Source organism: Labeo rohita, chromosome 12, assembly GCF_022985175.1.
Source record: "Labeo rohita strain BAU-BD-2019 chromosome 12, IGBB_LRoh.1.0, whole genome shotgun sequence".
NCBI lineage: Eukaryota > Metazoa > Chordata > Actinopteri > Cypriniformes > Cyprinidae > Labeo > Labeo rohita.
This window is the reverse complement of record NC_066880.1, coordinates 1,157,501-1,181,348: the sequence shown is the minus strand read 5'-3', so window position 1 is coordinate 1,181,348 and position 23,848 is coordinate 1,157,501. Positions and strand designations below refer to the sequence as shown.

The 23,848-nt window shown below is 28.2% G+C and overlaps 1 protein-coding gene across 3 annotated transcripts in view; it reads right to left on the bottom strand.

The window, feature by feature from the left end:
- Positions 1 to 23,848, bottom strand: part of pald1a (phosphatase domain containing paladin 1a) — an 85,893-nt gene that overhangs the window by 34,356 nt on the left and 27,689 nt on the right. For all 3 annotated transcript variants that reach the window (XM_051123764.1, XM_051123765.1, XM_051123763.1), the window contains exons 4-18: positions 21,789 to 21,968; positions 21,323 to 21,487; positions 19,452 to 19,612; positions 19,303 to 19,378; positions 15,821 to 15,978; positions 15,077 to 15,173; positions 14,883 to 14,987; positions 14,256 to 14,351; positions 14,043 to 14,177; positions 8,633 to 8,749; positions 8,368 to 8,547; positions 8,091 to 8,288; positions 6,111 to 6,251; positions 4,509 to 4,580; positions 1,964 to 2,104 (exon numbers count right to left, since the gene is read on the bottom strand). In XM_051123764.1, coding sequence (XP_050979721.1) covers positions 1,964 to 2,104; positions 4,509 to 4,580; positions 6,111 to 6,251; positions 8,091 to 8,288; positions 8,368 to 8,547; positions 8,633 to 8,749; positions 14,043 to 14,177; positions 14,256 to 14,351; positions 14,883 to 14,987; positions 15,077 to 15,173; positions 15,821 to 15,978; positions 19,303 to 19,378; positions 19,452 to 19,612; positions 21,323 to 21,487; positions 21,789 to 21,968 — 2,022 coding nt within the window. The remainder of the gene's footprint in view (positions 1 to 1,963; positions 2,105 to 4,508; positions 4,581 to 6,110; positions 6,252 to 8,090; positions 8,289 to 8,367; positions 8,548 to 8,632; positions 8,750 to 14,042; positions 14,178 to 14,255; positions 14,352 to 14,882; positions 14,988 to 15,076; positions 15,174 to 15,820; positions 15,979 to 19,302; positions 19,379 to 19,451; positions 19,613 to 21,322; positions 21,488 to 21,788; positions 21,969 to 23,848) is intronic.

The window sequence follows — 23,848 nt, the reverse complement described above, 5'->3', positions numbered from 1 at the left end:
AAGGATTAGTGTTCGCTTTCCACACGGGAAAAACAAATCCCGGCTCTCTCCTGCGGGATCTCCAGACTCTGTTACTGTAATGACTGAACGCAGAGGAAAAAAAACAGCGGCTCTGGACAATGCGATCCATTGAGAGCGGACGGAGACGGGCTGGAGCTGCACAAACCCGCATTGATTCGCCCGTCGCCCCTCTGAGCTTTACACAAGAGCGACGCTCGAAACGGCGACGCGCGGGACGGTGCTGACCCACAAACACAATTACACACACGCAAACGCCACAGAATACGCTTGTGCTCGCTCGCGTCACAGCGCCGGCGGACGCGTCTGTCAGTCGTTAGGCTTTCACACACCACTGCAGATCTTAATGCACGTGGAAAAGTTTGGATCAAAAGCCTCAAACAAACATTAAGAGTTTTTCCCAGAATCCTTCTAATGAAATCAAGGAGGCTCTTGACATTTGTGCTGCTTTTATGAAGAGAGGCTAAAGTTGATTAGTGTCTGATTATGCTGTAATTGTGCAAATCTATAGAGGGAGCGCGGCTCTGGAGGAAACGTGCTGCCATCTACAGGACGCTCGGAGACGACACAAGAATAAAAACTAAACTAAACTAAACTAAAAATTTAATGCACATATTTAAAATACAATCAAGAATTCTGTTTGGTTTTAAATATATAAATAAGAAAATAAATAACACAAAATAACAATAATACCATATATTATTAAAATATAAAGTATTTTGTTTTATTTTACTTTAAAATAATTTTAATTAAATTAAAAAAAAAATTCAAATAAGTATTAGAAAAACAAAAACTAGAAAAAATAAAATGTAAAATAATTTAGAACATATTTAGAATAAAATGTAATTAAGTATTTTGTTTTGTTTATTTAAAATAAAACTATTTCTTAAATAAATAAATAGTTAGGAAATTATTCATAGAAAATAATATAAAAAAATATTTTGTGCACATATTTAAAATAAAATAAAAATAAAATAAAATCAAGTATTCTGTTTTTTTTTAAACATAATAACAATAAAACCATATATTAATAAAATAAAAAGTATATAAAATAAATATTAGAAAACAAAAACTAGAAAAATAAAATTAAAAATAAATTAAACCTATTTAGAATAAAATAAAATAAGGTATTTTGTTTTGTTTTATTTAAAATAAAATAAAACTTTAAAATAAATATTAAAAAACAAAAACTAGAAAAGATAAAATGTAAAATAATTTAAAACCTATTTAGAATAAAATAAGGTATTTTGTTTTATTTTATTTAAAATAAAACTATTTTTAAATAGGTAAATAAATTAAATAAATAAATAAATATGTTGGAAAATGATTAATAGAAAATAAAAGAAAAATTTAGTGCACATATTTAAAATAAAATCAAGTATTCTGTTTTATTTTAAACAAATAAGAAAATAAATAATAGCAAATAACAATAAAACCATATATTCATAAAATAAAAAGTATGTAAAATAAATATTAGAAAACAAAATAAAAAATAATTTAAAACATATTTAGAATAAAATAAAATGAAGTATTTTGTTTTGTAATAAATAAATACATAAATAACAGTTTAAAAAATTATTCTTAGAAAATAAAATTAAAAAAAAAATATTAAAATGAAAAATTATTTAGAACATATATTTATAATAAAATAAAATTAAGTATTTAATTAAATAAATAATAAATAAAAAATATAAATATTTAGTTAGCTAGTTATTTAGAAAATTAAAATAAGATTAAATTAATTCATAAAATTAACTTCCTACTAACTTTCCCACAAACTTCCAGCAGCTATTTCCCAGCGGTTACAGTATCAAGCCAGTAAACACAACTGTAAACCAGCTAATCAGACTGAAGCTCGCCGTTTTTTGTGCATGATATGCATCAGACTGAAGTAGCGCACAATGACAGGACCAATAAACACACAATATGACAGAGCGCCCTCTACCTGTCTGTAGGTGCAGATGATGATTTCCCGCAGGTGGTAGTGCAGCGGCGTCATCGTCTCGCTGACGGAGTCTAACGCCATATCAACCTCACGCTTCATCCGATGACCGTCAGGAAGCAACCGGACCAACTTCATCACCACCTACAACACACACAGAAATAATATAGTGTAAATACATATGCACCTGTTATTAATTTAACAAAACTAGTGTGCTGACAGAGCTGATATTGGTTTGATGTGGACGAAAAGCATGTCTGTAAGCTTTATAAACCAAATACAAAAATAAATCGATCTTAACCTGATGCTTCAGCAGTAATTAAATAATAATAATAATAATAATAATAATAATAATAATAATAATAATTTATTAATATTATTATTATCATCATTAAATAATCATTATCAACTATTAAATAATAATAATTAAAATAATAGTAATATTTAATAATAATAATAATAACAGTATTAATAATAGTATCGATAATAGTTACTATTGAATATTAATAATAATTTTAATAATAATAATGATTTAATAATAATAATAATAATGATGATGAAGTATTCTTATTATTAACATTATTATAATTAAATAATTTAGTAATATAATGAATATTAAAAGTAATAATAATTACTATTAAATATTAATTTAATAGTATTCATAATAAAAAATATCAATAATAATAATAATAATAATAATAATAATAATAATAATAATAATAATAATAATAATAAGAAGAAGAAGAAGAAGAAGAAGAAGAAGAAGAAGAAGAAGAAGAAGAAGAAGAAGAAGAAGAAGAAGAAGAAGAAGAAGAAGAATTATTATTATTATTATTATTATTATTATTAAAAAAGTAATATAATTAAGTAATATTAATAGTAATAATAATTACTATTAAATATTAACAAAAATACCTAACAAAAACAATAATAATAATAATAATAATAATAATTATAATAATAATAATAATATTATTATTATTATTATAATACAACAGCCTGGCATATTACACAAAGACAATTCATCAAAACATAACACAGAAAAGTATAATAAAAGTATAAATTATAAAGTATAATCAAAATACTAAAATACAAAATATACAAATAAATATTACTAAAATTACTAAACATATAAATAAAATATTATAATAAATGACAATTTATAATATAATAAAATATAAAATAATTTAATAATATAACAAATGTTTTAATTACAGTACAAATATTATATTTATATTTATATTTATATTTATATTTATATTTATATATATATATATATATATATATATATATATATATACATATTCACACATATAATGTTTAAGTGTTGTTGAATTTAATTATACATTTTGAATTTTATCATGAACCAAGTACAAAATAAATGGAAATTATTATTATTATTATTATTATTATTATTTATTATAAAAGCATAATAAAAATACTATAATAAAAATATTTGTAAAATAGTTATTATAAATTATAATAATTTTATTATAATAAAAATATTCATTATAAAATATTTAATAATAATAATAATAATAATAATAATAAATTCTTATTATTATTTAAAATATTTAATATAAATATAAACATTCTTGAGTTTGATCTGCCCTACTTCTCCCAGTATATATAACCTGTACAGGGTCACTGAAGATCTTTCTTTAGGTTTTCAGCTCATTTTAGTGTTTCTAGGGCAGTTGATCCCTCAGGTCACTGTGGTCCTAAATCCACCCTGAGGTCAACATTGACTCCATGTGAATCTGTGCTTCATTTACCAGAGTAATGTGTGAAATTACCCTGAGGAACTGAAATCACACAGAGCGTAAGATCACATGACGATGGGTCACGAGCGGGTCAGAACAATCCGTATCAGGACGGGTCACATCCCAAACACATGCGTCATTCAACGAATGTGGGTCAGAAATTAGGCCTTTTTTTTTTTTTTTTTTTTTTTTTTTTAAGCACGCCATCTCACAACTCATTCACGGCCTGAATTAATTCAACTAATTACATGTTTTGTTCCTAATAGAGATACAGGACAAGATGGCTTACAATAATTATTCACAAAGAAAGAGCTCACAATCTCAGATTTTCAGAGACAGCGTCTCTGATGCAATAAACCACGTTTCATGTTACAAAAACCCAGTGGAATCAGAAAAACCATAAACCACAGCTGGCAAAAGCGAAAACAGACACGGAGCAGCCAAACGGACTTCTGGGAAGGACAGGACAGGTCTTGTTTTTGGTTTCCAAAATCTAAACTGCTCAGACAAGAAACCATTGAAGATCTCAATGCTGACGTGTAGGAAAAAGAAACGCAGAAAACAGCCGAAATCACACATGAAATGTACTATTTACTAATGCACTTTGATTTTCTGATGTTTGACATCTTTGGAAAATCCTAAATATGAACGCTTAAAGCAATTTATGAACTCAAGTGTTCTTTCTATTCTCGTTTATAAAGAACACTTTTATTCAAAATACCCATTTATTGTAATGCACAGGGAGTATATTGGAAAAGGAAAATGAAAATGCAGTAGTGCATCACCTCAAACTCGCCCTTCGTGTATTTGGCATCAGGAACGCTTACGATTTCATCCTCACAAAACTCTGGAAAACCCTGTTAAACAAATAAAAAAAAAATCTTAAATATAGAAAATTGCTGCAATGAATTGTCAAACAATATCACTGTTCTGTGTACTTATTATTACATATTTATATGGTCTTTTTATGCCATGCAAACATTCAAAGATCCATCATTTAAGAGTAGAAATACAAAAATCATTTCAGTAAAAATACAATGTGGTTCAAAAGTCTGAGAGCACTGAAGAGAATTATATACAATGTTAAATTAAATGAAATAATTCGTTACAAAATGTATGTGTGTATATATATATATGAAAACATTATCAGTATCATAATTTAACTGAAATGTGAAATATACTATATTTAAAAATACTTTTATGGTGCTTTTTTGTCCCTTTGGAGCTTGATAACCATGGTGTCTTTGAAATGTCTTTGTGTTCAACAAACAAATAAACTTAAAAATAAAATAAAATAATAATAAAATAATTCTCTGTTTTATAAAATAATTAAATAAATAATAGAAAATAACAATAAATTAAAATAAAAAGTATTTTATCTTATTTAAAATAAAATTATTTAAAATAAATATCAGCAAAACAAAAACATTTACAAAAGGAAATAATTTAGAACATATTTAAAATAAAAAAGTATTTTGTTTTATTTTATTTAAAACAAAATTATTTAAAATGAACATCAGCAAAACAAAAAAAATATTTAAAAAAGGAAATAATTTAGAACATATTTAAAATAAAAAAGTATTTTGTTTTATTTTTATTAAAATAAAACTACTTTAACATAAATAAATAAATAAATAAATAAAAAGTTAGAAAATGATTAATGATCAGCATCACAATTTGAGTGAAATGTGAAATATACTATACTTAAAAATAGTTTTACGGTGCTTTTTTGTCCCTTTGGAGCTTGATAATCACGGTGTCTTTTTAAACAAATAAACGTAAAAGTAAAAGTAAAAGTAAAAGTAAAATAATAAAATTAAATTAAATTAAAATTTAGTGCACATATTTAAAATAAAATAATATATTCTGTTTTATTTTAAATATATAAACAATAAAATAAATAATAGAAAATAACAATAAAACCATATATTAATAAAATAAAAAGTATTTTGTTTTATTTCATTTAAAACAAAATTATTTACAATAATTATTACAAAACAAAAAATATACACAAAAAATTATTTAGAACATACATTTAAAACAAAAAAAGTTTTGTTTTATTTTATTTTGTTTTATCATCACAATTTGTGTGAAATGTGAAATATACTATACTTAAAAATACTTTTATGGTGCTTTTTTGTCCCTTTGGAGCTTGATATTCAACAAATAAATAAACTTAAAAGTAAAATCAAATCAAATAATAATTATTATTGTTATTGTTATTGCCCAACTCTAGGCATGAATATATTAAGACATTATAAACATTAACATCATGACTTTCTGTAAAGCTACTGTACTTTAAATCCTACAAATGAGTTCATTTTCAGTGTCGTCTCACAGTTTTGAATCTCTCTGTATAATTTCTGTATTGTGTGATTGAGACGTACGTTGAAGTGCCAGAGCGTGAGCGCAGCGATCACCATGGCCGTGGTCGTCCGGCCTTTACCGTTAGAGCAGTTAAAGACGAACGCAGAGAGCGAATCTTCAGCGAGACAAGATTTCATCGCCTCCAGGAGCCTGTCGAAACCCTGAACACACACACAGAACATTATCAATGTGACCAAATGAAAGTGATAAAGCAGACTGAGATAAATCACTTCACAAACGCATTCATGAGACTCTATAAAACACACAAAAGAAAGATAATGAAACTGTCAGACTGAACCACAATAAAACCAGGCTTTCATTCAGAATAATAGAAGTGAAGTCTATTACAGCAAAAGTTCACACATTGATGACAAATGCTGTCAGATTTACCCTCCATCATGTCATTCCTTATTTCTTCTGGAGAACACGAAGAGAGAAATCTAGAGCTCTTCAGATTTGCTTATGACACAAGTGAGAAGCAGTAAAATAAAACCTGACATGACCTCTCAAGGTAGAATGTTTTTTTCATCTACATCTTATTAATTTTAACTTATTTAATCATATTTTAATATCTTTCAGTGAATAGTGAATTTTAATCGTCTTCAGAAGACTTCAAAAATAATTGCATGCGTGATACGGACTACTTAAAAATACTTTTATGCTGCTTTTTTGAAGCGTGATAATCACAGTTTCTTAAAATAAATGAATAAATAAATGATAGAAAAAGAAAACTTAAATAAAACAATATAAACAAATCAAAATAGAATTGTTGATGACATTTCTAAGTGAACTATAAAACTAAATAAAACTAAATATATAATAAAACAAAACTAAATAAAAGAAAAGAAAATAACCTGAGGGTTAGTTGATCTAGTTCTGGGTGAACTATAAATAAATAAAACAAAAACAAAAACAAAAACAAAAACAAACAAACAAACAAACAAAAAATCAAAACAAAACAAAACAACCTGAGGGTTAGTTTACGACATTTCTGGGTGAACTATAAAAAAAAATAAATAAAATAAAATAAAATAAAATAAAACAAAAAACAAAAATAAAACAAACAATAATATAAAATAAAATAAAACTAAATATAAAACAAAACAAAACAAAACAAAATGAATAAATAAATAAATAACCTGAGGGTTACTTGATGACATTTCTAGGTGAACTATAAAATAAAAAAAAGAAAAAAGAAAGAAAGAAAACTAAATATAAAACTAAACTAAACTAAAAATACATAAAAAAAAAAAAAAAAAAAAAACAATTAAAAAAAATAATAATAACCTGAGGGTTAGTTTATGACATTCTGGGTGAACTATATAAAAAATAAATAAAATAAAATAAAATAACATAAAAGCAAAAACAAAAAACAAAAACAAAACAAATCAAAATTAAATAACCTGAAGGTCACTTGATGACATTTCTGGGTGAACTATAAAATAAAATAAAAACTAAAACTAAATAAATAAATAAATAAAAATAAAACCAAATATAAAAATAAACTAAACAAAAAAATAAAGTAAAGTAAAGTAAAATTAAATTAAATTAAATTAAATAACCTGAGGGTTAGCTGATCTAATTCTGGTTGAACTATAACAAACAAACAAATAAATAAATAAATAAAAAACAAAACAAAAAAAAAAATCGAAACGAAACAAAATAACTCTAGGGTTAGTTCATGACTTTTCTGGGTGAACTATAAAAAAAAAATAAAATAAAATAAAATAAAATAAAATAAAATAAAATAAAATAAAATAAAATAAAATAAAATAAAATAAAACAAATAAAACAAAAACAAAGAACAAAACAAAACAACAAAAAATAATATAAAGCTGAGTTGGTGACATTTGTGGCTGAACTATTTCTGCAATATCTGAACTGGCAGTGACTCTGACAAACACCAGAGGGAGCAGAAGATATTTTCTTTGTCCCGTCATCAGCCTTCAACATCATCTGAATGGAATGATCTTTTAGAGGTCTGTTAAAGCGTGTTTCACCTCTTCAGTCGGAGCGGAGCATTCTGGGAAGGCAATGCGTCTGTACTGCAGTCCCTGATGTGAACTCTTGTGCTGGTTAAAGATCTCCTGCACCGTCACGCAGCTCTTGAACATCTTCATCTGCTTCTCCTGCTCCAGAGTCACTTCAAGCCATTTCTGACTTGCAAGAAGTTCCTCTTTCAGAGCCGTTTCCAGTCTCTGTCACACACACATACTTCAGGTAAATATTTTACGCCTGCAGCTTTGGAAAGCTTTGGAAACAACGACAGATTCTGACCTCGATCTCGTGCGTCTGTGATGAAAGCACACATATGTGCTGGTCCACACGTGTGGGTTCTCTTGGACAGAAGATCTGTCCGTTGGCCTCCAGAACCAGCTCATCCTGCAAATTCACCCACAAAACACTGCTGTGCTTCCTCTTCTCATCCGTCAGATATGCCAGAACGGCTCCCGTCGCCTGAAACGGAAGTGATGCTGCCGATGAGCTCTAACAAACCCCACGGGAGCAGAGTCATTCTGAAGGAGCTTTTGGGAAGCGTTACCTCAGATGTCGGCTGTGCCATCCCGTACACTGACATTTTGGGCACTCGTCTGAAATTAGCCACTTTCATCTGCTTAATGGTGCTCAGAACGTCAGGCGCTAAATATTCATCTGCAACCTAGAAATACAACACATCCCTTCAGAAATAATCCACCGTCTTTATTGGTTTAGTCAAGGTTTACAGAGAAATGTGTCATCTTGGGATAATGTACAACTGCTGCCAAATTCCAGTTTTAATATGCAGAGATTATCTTTACTTTTTTTTTTTTTTTGTAATTTTGCAAAACAACCTTGGGTTTTCGAAAGGAGCATTAAAATATAATAATAACAATAATAATAATAATAATAATGTTTACAGATCTCAGGAATAATTATAATTATAGCAATTAATTAATTATTATAAAAATAGTGAATTATGCAAGGTAATAATAATAATAATAATAATAATAATGTTTGGTGATATCAGGAACAATTATACTTATAGCAACTAATTATTATTATAAAAACAGTAAATTATGTCATTTAATAATAATAATAATAATAATATTTTTTGCACACCTGAACTTAAAAAGAGCAGTTCAAAAACTGCTCAAAAAGTTAAAAAAAAAAAAAAAAAAAAAAAAAAAAAAAGTACAAATATTATTATTATTTTTTTAAATATTGAAAAATATTTTTCAATTTTAAATAAAAATAATCCACCATCCTTATTGGTTTAGTCAAGGTTTACAGAGAAATATGTCATCTTAGGATAACGTGTAACTGCTGCCAAAATAATTCCACCATTTTAATATGCATAAACAAACAAGGTACAAATGATCCATCTTTATTTAATTTTTTTTATTTTGCAAAACAACCTTGGGTTTTGGAAAGCAGCTTTAAAAATAATAATAATAATAATAATAATAATAATAATAATAATAATAATGTTTACAGATCTCAGGAATAATTAGAATAATATAAAATATAAATAATAATTAATTATAGCAATTAATTAATTATTATTATAAAAACAATGAATTATGCCATTAACGATTACAAACCTCAAAAAAAAAAATATATATATATATATTTTACAAATATAAAAGAATATATTACAAATATTTTAAATATTAAAAATACTTTAAAATTGTAAATAAAAATAATCCACCATCCTTATTGGTTTAGTCAAGGTTTACAGAGAAATATGTCATCTTAGGATAATGTGTAACTGCTGCCAAAATAATTCCCCAGTTTAATATGCAGAGACAAGAAACAAGGGACAAATGATTCATTTTGGATTTCTTTAATTAATTAATTTATTTATTTATTTATTTATTTTTAATTTTGCAAAACAGCCTGGTTTTTGGAAAGGTGCTTTAAAAATATAATAATAATAATAATAATAATAATAATAATAATAAAACAAAGAAGGTCAAAAAGGGTTTTAAACAGTATGCAAAAACAGCTCAAAAAGTACCAAAACAATTGCAAACCTCAAAAAAAGAAATAAAATATTTGTTTTAAAATAAATATTTTATGAATACATTTAAATATTTAACAAACATTTTAAAATATGTTAAATATTAGGAAAAAATTCCAAATTTATTTATATTTATATTTATATTTATATTTATATATATATATATATATAATATTTATACATTTATTTAAATATTAAGAAAAAATGGAAAATTTAAATAAAATAAAAATATTTAAAATATTTAGCTTGATAATTGAGGTGGACAACATTTTTTTTTATTTGCTTTGTCAGACTGTAATTTAACAAAAATGGTAGCAAAGACGTAACAAAATATGAACTGAAAAAAATTACTTTCAAAATGTTTTTTTCTTTTTTTTCTTTTTTTTTTAATCTTGCAAAATTAGAATTAGAAATAATTTGCAAAATTAGAAATAATTTCATATAAATTAAAAAATAATTGTAACACTCACAGTCTATTACAACAGCCCTCAAATATATTTAGTTTGTTCAAGGTCTGTTTTAAACCTTTTTAAAAACACCACAAGTCATTCAGTTCAACTTCCTCAGTTCAGTTCATTCAGCGCTAAAGAAAGCATTCAAGGTCGCTGCTTAGAAAGAAAAAGCCGAGCACCAGCATCACGCTTTTACAGTTCATCTGTTGACAAGTCACACTCTCCTTAGTTACTGTTGCTAAGTGGGAAAGTCATTTCCATGCAGAGCAAAGCCACATTAATCTCAAAGAAACACTTCCACAATCAGGACAGAGAAAGCAAAGCGAGTCTGCTGAGACGTCAGCTTTCTTAAATCATCAAAACTTCTTCATGCTGCTCTTTGGAATATACTGCAAGTGAATGAAGTAATTCACACTCACTGAACACTATATTCAGATCTTCTGAACTCATACAATGTGTTTGAATAGGAACAAACCAACAGTGGTTATCGAGTCATGATTATTCAATGACTATGAACTTGTTTATATGCACAGACATTACATTTCTTGTCTATATTTGGGTTGCAATCATCATGTGAATATGATGTTTATATCTGCTTTCTTATTTTTTTTTCTTATGTAGCAAGTTTAATAATAAAAAAAAGTGAAACTACTTTCTGTACAAGTTTGGAACAGGCAGATATTTCTCTTTTTTTAATATAATTTGATAATAATAAAATAATGATGGCCTGACTTTCCATTTTGTTCTGTTGTTGTCTGGCATTTTTTAATGTGATAAGCATTAGCCGTAATTAAATTACTGTGAAAGGTAGTAATAAATCTAACAATCGAGCAAACAGCAGCATTTAAAATCTACCAAGAAATAACACACGCATAGATCTCCACAATCTACTAATATGGGAATATTCTGATGCACGTACACGTAAACATCACATAAACAACTCGAATACAGAGCTTAAATGAAATCTGATGTGTCTAAATGTAGTCTGTCTTCAGAAGATCTGAAATATGGCACATAAATCAAATAGACTAGAGTTTTGAAATCTTTGATACTTTTATGATACATTTTTGTTCATTTGAACATCACAAACAAAATTGATACTTTGTTTCATTTTGACTGTGAGTTTGTTCTTTTTACGTTCTCTTCATCTGAAACTTTGTATCACTGTGAATGTAACAGGATTTGACATTTTGTAACACTAATAGCAACATTCCATTTCTCTTGAACTAAATCCTAATGAAAATGAAAATTCATGTATTTTCACATAGTGACAGTTTAAACATGCTAGCAACTTGCTAACCATACTAAAATCATGCTAGAAACATGTTAGAACCTGCTAATCATGCCAGAGACATGCTAGCATCTTGCTAATCAGACTAAAAACATGCTAGCAGCATGCTAACAACTTGCTAATCATGCTTGCAAATCATGTTAACAACATGCTAGCAACTTGCTAATCAGACTAAAACATGCTAGCAGCATGGTAACAACTTGCTAATCATGCTAGAAACATGCTAACAACTTGCTAATCATGCTTGCAACATGCTAGCAACTCGCTAATCATGTTTGCAACATGCTAGCAACTTGATAATCACGCTTGCAACATGTTAACAATTTGCTAATCATGCTAGAAACATGCTAACAACTTGTTAATCATGTTAGTAACATGCTAGCAACTTGCTAATCAGGCTAAAACATGTAGACAGCATGCTAGCAACTTGCTAATCATGCTTGCAATATGCTAACAACTTGCTAATCATGCTAGAAACATGCTAACAACTTGCTAATCATGCTTGCAACATGCTGGTAACTTGCTAATCATGCTTGCAACATGCTAACAACTTGTTAATCATGTTAGTAACATGCTAGCAACTTGCTAATCAGGTTAAAACATGTAGACAGCATGCTAGCAACTTGCTAATCATGCTTGCAACATGCTAGCAACTCGCTAATCATGCTAGAAACATGCTAACAACTTGTTAATCATGCTTGCAACATGCTAACAACTTGCTAATCATGCTTGCAACATGCTAACAACTTGTTAATCATGTTAGTAACATGCTAGCAACTTGCTAATCAGGCTAAAACATGTAGACAGCATGCTAGCAACTTGCTAATCATGCTTGCAATATGCTAACAACTTGCTAATCATGCTAGAAACATGCTAACAACTTGCTAATCATGCTTGCAACATGCTGGTAACTTGCTAATCATGCTTGCAACATGCTAACAACTTGTTAATCATGTTAGTAACATGCTAGCAACTTGCTAATCAGGTTAAAACATGTAGACAGCATGCTAGCAACTTGCTAATCATGCTTGCAACATGCTAGCAACTCGCTAATCATGCTAGAAACATGCTAACAACTTGTTAATCATGCTTGCAACATGCTAACAACTTGCTAATCATGCTTGCAACATGCTAACAACTTGTTAATCATGTTAGTAACATGCTAACAACTTGCTAATCAGGCTAAAACATGTAGACAACATGCTATCAACTTGCTAATCATGCTTGCAACGTTAACAACTTGCTAATCATGCTTGCAAAATGCTAACAACTTGCTAATCATGCTAGAAACATGCTGGTAACTTGCTAATCATGCTTGCAACATGCTAACAACTTGTTAATCATGCTAGAAACATGCTAACAACTTGTTAATCATGTTAGTAACATGCTAGCAACTTGCTAATCATGCTTGCAACATGTTAACAACTTGCTAATCATGCTTGCAATATGCTAACAACTTGCTAATCATGCTAGAAACATGCTAACAACTTGCTAATCATGCTAGAAACATGCTAACAACTTGCTAATCATGCTTGCAACATGCTAACAACTTGTTAATCATGTTAGCAACATGCTAACAACTTGCTAATCATGCTAGCAACATGCTAACAAATTGCTAATCATGCTAAAAATATGCTAGCAACTTGGTAATCGTGATAGAAACATGCTAACAACTTACCAATTATGCTAGCAACTTGCTAATCATGTTAAAAAAATGCTAGTAACTATCTGAGACTATCTGAGACTGTATTGCCTACAACACATTCAAACATTAACCTTTTAAAACTATTTTAAACTGCAAACTATTTCAGACAGCAAACCATCAAAAGTTTTTTTTTTTTCTTGGAACTTTTTAAGCTTTTTAAACATTTCAAACTTTTTTAATCTTTCTGGTGTGGCTTTCTCAAGCCAAGTTTGTCTTGACAAACTTTTTTTTTTTATCTAGTTTGAACATTACAAACAAAATTGATACTTTATTTCATTTTGTCTGTGAGTTTGTTCTTTTTACGTTCTCTTCATTTGAAACTTTGTATCACTGTGAATGTAACAGGATTTGACATTTTGTAACACTAATAGCAACATTCCATTTCTCTTCTAATCAAAGGATGATTTTGCTTAAAATGTTGTAATGAAAATTGGTGTCCTTAATGTGATTTTCACATCGTGACAGTTTAATCAAAGCACTTTCAGACGGGTAAAAGTTTCTCACCAGAACTCGAGCTCCTTTGGTGAGCAGGTCAGCTGGTGCTCTGAGCTCTGATTGGTTCATGCAGGAGAGGAGGCGGTACATCCAAGCGTGAGAGCACATCCATTGGCTGAAACTACAGGAGAACGCCAGCGGATACTAGAACAGAGAGGAAAACACAATAAACAAATGATTGACAAAAGACTCTTAAATTGCAGATTTGAAATCATACGGTACCTGTTCATGCAGGTAAGCGTTAAAGACGATCAGGTAGAAGTATCGCTCCAGACTCTGTAGAGTCCGATGGAGGAAGTAATCTTTAGTGCTGCTTCCCTAAAAAACACACACAGACAGCAGAAAATACTCTTTATTTACAATCTGTCCAGCTGCAGGCTGTAAAGCTGCTTGAGGTTTGTATTTCCAGCTCAAAGATTTCAGTTTGTCCAAAGAAGAAGAATCACTGGAGACAGACAGAAGCAGCTCAGTGATGCATAAAGAGTCTTTGTTAAGATGTCTTACACACGCACTCATCTGTTCAGTCTGTGAAATGAGGCCTGAAAGAGTAATGAAGTGCTTCAAACACTGCCAGCCTTCAGATTCAGAGCTCATATTATGAGGAAATCTACTTTCATAGATGTTCTTCAGATCATTAAGTATGTCAGAACTCAAAACATCCTCGTCAGCCATGTGCAAAGAGACATTTACGTACACTACCGGTCGAAAGTTTGGAATAAGTAAGATTTCATGTGTTTGAAAGAGTCTGTTCTGCACACCAAAAACAGCAAAACAACAGCCTATTTATTTCTAGAGACAATGGAACATGAAAAATATGCACCTTGACCAACATTATACGCAGATTCTCACCTGAATCTGGTAGTCTTCACCGATTCCCTCCAGCTTCTGTTTGTTCTCATAAATGGCTTCTCGGATGTCGTGCATCTCAGAGCACAGATCAATGGCTCGATCCACCTGAAATGCAGCAGGACACGGTCACATAGATATATATGCATGTTGATTTATTGATTTTATATATAGATTGAAAGCATAGAAATACAAACCTCTTCCATGACCTCTTGACCTTTAGGCAGCTTACTGATGAGGGTCTGAATAACCTGGAACTGCATTTTGGGTTTGTCTGTCGCATTTTCTTCAGCTCTACGAACATGCGATTTTGTTAACATTAAATATTTCAAAAAACACAACTTTTTAAAATCATCTTAAGCATGTAAAAGAATGTTTAGGAATATATCAAACGTTTTTGGTCAGTGAGATTTTTTTTAAAATACTTGTATTCATCAAGGATGCATTAAATTGATCGAAAGTGACAGTAAAGACATTTATAATGTTACAAAATAATTATATTTCAAATAAATGCAGTTCTTTTGAACTTTCTATTTATCTGTGAATCTTGAAAAATAAAATACATCACAGTTTCCACAAAAAATATTGTGCAGAACGGCTGTTTTCAACATTGATAATCATAAATGTTTGTTGAGCAGCAAATCAACATATTAGAATGATTTCTGAAGAATCATGTGACACTAAAGACTGGAGTAATGATGCTGAAAATTCAGCTTTGATCACTGAAATAAATTACATTTTAACAGATATTCACATAGAAAACAGCTGTTTTAAATTGTAATAATATTTCACATTTTTACTGTGTTTTGATCAAATAGATGCAGCCTTGATGAGTTGTTTCAAAAATAAAAACATCTTACTGACCTCTAACATTTTGAGTGCTGGTGTGTAATCAGTATGTGACCATGTTACGTGTCATGTGAGCGTGTTCAGGTTCTTACGGTGCTGTCGGCTCTTGTGTCGCCCGTGTGAGGTGCATCATCACCAGAGATCCCAGGATCATACCCAGATTTGTGCGGCCGACGCCCACCTGACAGCTGAACAGCAGAGCCGGAAGAGGCCGCGACGCGTCACGACTCAAGGACAGAGACGGATTCTCCTAAAAGAATGAGAGAGAGCGACTGTAAAGAGCAGTTTAAATGTGCATTCAGTCAGTTCATCTGACATCATTTCCAGTGATGCACATACAGCGCTGATCTACTGGAATAAAGATCTCAGGAAACTATTTGTAAAGTTTACTTTTAATAACACAATAAATTAATTCTGTCATCATTCAAGTAAGGGTTTCCCACCTTGAGGATTCATGAGGGAACTATAAGTGTTCATGAAACAATAACGCAAAATTAATATAAATACTTATAAGTATAAAAGTATCTCGACACTAAAATACCCAAATTAAAATGAAAAACCTAAAAAAAAAAAATTACAATAAAAAAAAAAAAAAAAAAAAAAATCAGATACAAACAGATACAAAATACAAAAATAAAAACTAATCTTAATGATACTAAAATACCCAAGTTAAAATGAATATCTTTATAAGAAAGAAAAAAAAAAAAAACAGGGTTGTTATAGTTCATTAAAATTATTTTAAAAAAATAGATACTTTAAATTAATGTTAACTGAGGTAAAAAGTAAAAATAAAATAAAAAAACAGATACAAAATATAAAAATTAAGACTAATTTAAAATATATATATATATGTTACAAATATAAAATTATTTTATATAAAATATAAACATTATATAATATGAATTATATAATATATAAATAAAATTTATATAAATATAGATTATATTTATATCATTTATACTATTATTTAAATAATTAAAAAATATATATATATATATATATATATATATATATATATATATATATATATATATATATTTATATATATATATTTTTTTTTTTTTTTTTTTTTTTTTTTTTTTTTTACCTCTATGGGTCTGACTGGCAAGAAATACAAATTTTTATTTTATTTTAAACAAAACCTTAAATGTTTTTATTAAGAAAAAATAAATACACATACAAACAAAAACTAATATTTCTTAATTTTCCTCTTTATTTGCTTTATTTATATCTATACTGTCCCAGCTCTTTGGAAATGCTAAACAATGAGTTTCTGTTTCAGTTTAGAAAAGTGAAAATGAATTTCAATCTCCAGTTGAGTAAGTAAATGAGATCCACTCTCTTCCGCGGATCTGCTCGCTGCGTGAGGCGTGTTGGCAGCCCTGGAGAACAAACAGCCTTGGAGCGAGACAGGAAGTGGCCTCTTTCTTTTATAAAGCTGCTTCCTGTGTATCACTCTATTGGCAGGGCTAAAATAACAGCTTGAGCCCTGCGGTTTGTCAAGACGCTTTAAATAGCGAGCGGACAGAGTTTAGATGAATGATTCCTCGCTGCCCACGGACTGACGACGAATGCTGCAAAACAGCTCGTTTTCAAAGCATTTGGGAAAATGCATGAGCGGGATGCATCATATCACTGAACATGAACGTGAAAGAAAAAAAACAAACCAGGATAGAAACATTTATCAGAAATCGACACATTTCTGCGCACTCAGCTTGTGGTTTACTGCAGCAATTTTGCTTTCTAATCTTCAACTCGATAAATCTGTGGCTTTAGCTTCTGTCCTCCTAAACCAGAGAAACAGGAAACACAAGACATGCAGAGGAAGTCTCATTCATCAGGCACATGACTGATGCAAACACATACTGAGCTCTAACCAGACAAAAACACCACAGTGACACACTTTACCATGGTAAAACTAGCGATACACTGATAGATCAGGCAAGACTACAATTAATAAATGGAGGCTGATTCTTGTACTTTTTGTGATTATGGGCTGATAATTGTGCGGATCAGCTCTATATGTAATAATTTTCAGAAAACATTTTAACATTTTTAAATTCTTCTTATTATTACAAAAAAACATTATTATCTGCATTATTAGTGCACAATGCAACAGTTCTGTTTTTAAGTAGTTTGTTTATTATTATTATTATTATTATTATTATTATTATTATTATTATGTATAATTAACTGCTTTAAAATTTATTATGATTAATTAAATAATATTAACTTATAATTGTGCCTGATCAGATTATTCTTATTATTACAAAAAACACTATTATCTGCATAATTAGTGCATAATGCAACATTTCTGTTTTTAAATAGTTTGATTATTGATATTATTATTATTATTAAAAGTATAATTCATTGCTTTAATATTTTTTTAATGAATTAATTATATAACATTAATAATATTAAATTAAATTTACATTTTTTGTTACACATTTTAACAGTTTTAAATTACTATTATTACTATAAAAATATTATATATTATATATTATATGTAATTCATAATGCAACATTTATGTTTTTAAATAGTTTGTTTATTATTAATATTAATATTATTATTATCATCATTATCATTATCATTATCATCACTATTATTATTATTATTGTTATTATGTATAATTAATAATAATTAATTATATAATATTAAATCACACACAAATTATTATTAGAATTAATTATGTAATATTAATTTCTATTTAGTTATTTAGTTATATATATATATATATATATATATATATATAATTATTATGTATATTCCACCATCTCAAAATTATTTAAAAAAAAAGAAATAAATACAAAAAGAAAAAAATGAAAACTTTAACTAAAAAGAAAACAGAAAATATAAAAATAACACCCATTTCAAAACATTACATCATAATATTAAAAAAAAGAAAAAAATATTTTAAAAATAAAATAATGAATAGTATGTCAATTATACAAAAACAACACTCCAAATCAAAATAAAATCTTACTAAAAAAACAAGATAATATTTTTAGCTCACTAATAATCTCTAATATCAAGTTCACATAGTTATTGTAGTAACTACGCTACATAAAAGTAGATGTATTTTCAGGTAACTTGTGTCGAAACTAGTCACAAGGTGTATTTTTATAACTGCCGTCTGCTTTAAATCCATCAGAAAGTGCAGAGAAAAGGAAAACAATGAGGTCTGATTGGGCTTTGGATGCTGCTCTTGTTTTGTAACTGAATGAGAGTGTTTGTCTTCAGTCCGTCTGATGATCTACAGACTCCAGAATATTCCATTAACTCATTTCCTTCTATCTAAACACATTATATATTACAGCTCCGGCGCTCTTTTTAAGCATCTGACGTGTTTAGATTCCACCATCTCAAAGACGTCAAACATCTTCGGAGGTTTTAATCACATTGCTGGCTGAATCGGCGTGAAGCGAAGCGACTGCGTCACGAGAAAACAATTCCACTGATGCATTTCACATGACATCAGCTGACCAGTGCATCAATTTTAGATTGCAATAATCAGAAAGGTCATCCAGAGCGGTTCACGGAGTTCATGCTGGTGATTTCAGGAGAATCTCTTACCCGGAGAACGTTCACAAACGCATCAAACTCGTCCTCCAGCGGCGCGCCCTCCGTCGGCAGAGGCAGACGGTAATATCTGTGCAAAAACATTGAGCATTTAGAGCACATGTAGAGATGAAGACGACGTGAACATCAGCGATTCTGTGTACCTGTATGTGGGCATGGTGAAGCGCGGCCTCTTATAAACCTCCTCTGTGACGTGAATGTCTTCCTCACAGCTGATGGAGATCTTCTGCGGTTCTCCTTTGAAATGCTCGATGTCGTTGTAGACGTAAAACACGTTGTCGTTGAGTTTGGCAAAGTCGTGAAGCTGAAAACACAAAATTACTTCAGATCAGCACATGATAGTACGTGTATTTGTGATGTTAGTGTTTGAGCACACATGCACTGTTCTATTTATATCATTTCCATGTGTTAAAATAATTTTTTATATTTTTCATATATATGTTTTTATACCCAGTAACAACACACTGTCTTTATGCTGTCTTGCCTTTACTTTGATTCTGCTAGTAATGTTTTATATTAATATTAACAAAAAATATTAGAATATAGTTTATTAATCCTAAGATCAGAAAACATTTAAATTGTTTATTATTTATTATAATTAAATAGTATATTTCACTGTTTAATATAATAGCATTATATTTGTAATTAATTAATATAACTATATTTAATCCTGAGATCAGAAAACGTCTTTATTTAACATTATTACTACTACTACATAGTATGCTTCACTGCTTAAATAAATAAATAAATAAATAAATAAATAAATCTATTACTATTAGTAATAGATAATTACTACTATTAGTAGTAATAGTAGTAGTAGTAGTAATAATAATAAATATATATATGTATATTTTTTTTCTTTTAATTAATTTTATTTTTTAATTTTATTTTTATTTTTTAATTTTTAATTTTCCTAATTAATCCTATAAATAGGAAACAACAACAAATAATGATAATGATAATGATAATAATAATAATAATAATAATAATAACAATAATAATAATAATAATAATAATAATAATAATAATAATAATAATTTAATACAATTCTAATTAATACTGAAGCCAAGAATAATAATAATAATAAATTATTATTATTATTATTATTATTATTATTATTATTATTATTATCATTATTAAATATAATCCTAATTAATCCTATAATCAGAAAACAATAACAACAATAATTATAATTAATACTAAAGCCAGAAAATAATATATAATAATAATCAATATTATGATGATGGATTATTATTATTATTATTATTATTATTATACTAATTATTATTAATATTATTATTATTATTATTATTATTATTAAATATAATTTTAATTAATCAGATAAACAGAAAACAACAACAACAACAACAACAATTATTATTAAATATAATTCTAATTCTATAATCATAAAACAATACAACAACAACAACAATAATAATAACAACAGTAATAATAATAATCATTATATTAATTAATTTAATTCAATTCTAATTAATACTAAAGCCAGGAAATAATAATAATAATAATAATAATAATAATAATAATAATAATAAAATTATAATATAATATTATAATTTATAATATTATAATACAATTATTATTATTATTATTATTATTATTATTATTATTATTATTATTATTATTATTATTATTATTATTATTAAATATAATCCCAATAAATCCTATTAAAACACATTAATATAAGCATAATTAATCCTAAAATGGAAAATGTTTAATCATAATAATTTCTATTATTTATATTATCATATATATTATATTATATTATATTATATTATATTATATTGTTAATCTTTTCTGATCTCAGGCTAATTATATCATATCAAAATGAATTCTTATTCAGAAGCTCAAATGTTCATTCAAATATATATTTTTTTAATTTTATTACTCATTTATTATTTGTTTTTTAAATAAATTAAGTGAGTGTCACGTCATTGATCCATTAACTTTAAGTTGTGTTGATCATATCCCTCTATATTCAGTCTCATCTCCTGACCTCTTTTCTGATGGTGAGCTCTAGATTCTCAGACCAAACGTCGCGTCCGAGATCATGCAGGTTCTCGTGAAGGTTCTCCTTCCTCCTGGGCGTGTAGGGAAGAAAGTCGCCCTCCAAACGCAGGAAGACAACGGGCTCCTCACGCAAACAGAAGAAAATCACCTCCTTTAGAGAGCAAACGCATGTAAATCAGACCAAATAAAAACTCGACTCATAACAAATCTGTACTCATCATGGTTATTTAAACTCATTTGCTCAAACTCTAGCAGCGTTTCACTTAAAGCGTCAGTTTAATCAGCACCGCAGGCGTAAAACGCATTTAGCTGAATCAACAACGGGTTTAATCTCAGCGGCGGATCTGCTTTAACAAATGACTCCACAAACATCTTATCAGCTGCATTATTTGCACATCGCTTTCCCTTGATAGAAGCTCAACACGAGCCGCAGGAGATTTCCACACGCTGACCTGATGGCCTTGACCCTGCAGTCTCTGGAGGACCTGTTTGAAGCCATTCAGGCTGGGCTGGCCCATGCCGTACAGCGGGAAGCTGCCTTTGCTCTGCCGGAAGTTGGGCGCTCCGTACGAGCCGCTGGTGCTGAGGACGTCCGCTTTGCTGAACACATCCTGTACCATGAAGTAGGAGCCCTGAGAAGAACACGATCAGATAATCAATCATCTTCACCGTCACTGTAAACACAAGCCGCTCGGATGCTGGTTTGGGCTCAAAAATGGCCTTTTTAACAAACTGTTTTGCAAAGAACACACATTCCTGGAAGCCTGTTTAAGCCACTGATTAAAAAAATGCTGAAATGCTGATTTCACAATTCTGGCTTTTCTCCTCATAAATGCAAGTTTATATCTGAGAACAACCGTTTATCTTTCACAATTCTGACTTTTTCTTGCTTACATCTTGCAATTCTGACTTTTATTAGTTTATATTTAACAATTGTGACTTATTGGTTTATATATTGCAATTCTGACTTTTAAAAAAAAAAAAATGTATATCTTGCAATTCTGCCTTTTTTTAGTTTGTATCACACAATTCTGACTTTTTTTTTTAGTTTAGTTTAGTATTGTGCAATTCTAACTTTTTAAAAAATATATATATCTTGCTATTCTGACTTTTTTATTTTAATTCTGGCAATTCTGACTTTTTTAATGTTATATCTTGCAATTGTGACTTTTCTTAAATTAGTTTTATATCTTGCAATTCTAACTTTTTAAAAATTATATATCACACAATTCTGACTTTTTTTTTAATTTAATATCTTGCAATTCTGAAATTTTTAAAGTTTTATATCTCACAATTCTGACTTTTTTTTTTACAATTTATATCTTGCAATTCTGACTTTTTTATTTTAATTCTTGCAATTCTGACTTTTTATAAATTGCGCAATTGTGACTTTTTTTTAATGTTATATCTCGCAATTCTGACGTTTTAAAAATTTTATAATCACACAATTCTGACTTTTTTTTAGTTTATATCTTGCAATTCTGAAACTTTAAGTTTTATATTTATATTGCATTTGTTACTTTTTTTAGTTTATATCGCACAATTCTGACATTTTTAAAAATTTTATATAATACAATTGTGACTTTTTAATTTTATATCTGGCAATTGTGACTTTTTTTTTAAAAGTTTATATCATGCAGTTTTAACTTTTTTCAATTGTACATCTTGTAATTCTGTGCTTTTTTAGTTTACATCTCACAATTCTAACTTTTGTTTACAAATTTGATATCACACAATTCTGACTTTTGTTTACACATTTAATATCTTGCAATTCTGACTTTTTTTAAATTTTATATCTTGCAATTCTGACTTTAATATTTCAAAATTTTGACTTTTTAGTTTCTCTCTCACAATTCTGACTTTTTTCATAATTAAAAATTATAACTAGTTTATACATTGTGATAGCATTTATTATATTTATTTTTATAATTTTTCAAATGATTGAATTCATTTAAAAAACTCAAAATTAAAACTCTGATGCATTACAGTGGGTGTTATTTTTGTATCAATGATTCTATTTATTGTTTTTAAAAGTTTGAATTCGGGTTTTTTTCTGTTTAAGTTTAGCCATTTTTGTTAATTTTCTCGTGTTTTTTCGTTATTGTCATTAGCTTTGTTTGTTTTTTTTAATATATATTAACAGTCCCTGTTTTCATTTTAATTTTGGTTAAAGTTTTAGCACTAAAATAAAGAAAATCTAAAATTTAATGAAACCTAAACAGTTTTTCCATATATATTTAACAAATTTAAAAATTCAAACAAAAACTAAAAAGCATTACAATAAAAGTTAAAACTATTTATATAAGCTAAAATAGTCATACTAAAGTAGCGCTAATGATGCCACATCAGGCAAGAAAGGGAAGCTTTCATAACGAAAAAGAGTTTTACAGCCTGAAAACTGCAATTATGACAACTCCCGACATGCCACACATGCAGCATTAACCGCAGCTTTAATAAAATTATCTGCTAAACGCCTAATTATTACTTTATGATCAGAAACCCTGAGCATTCA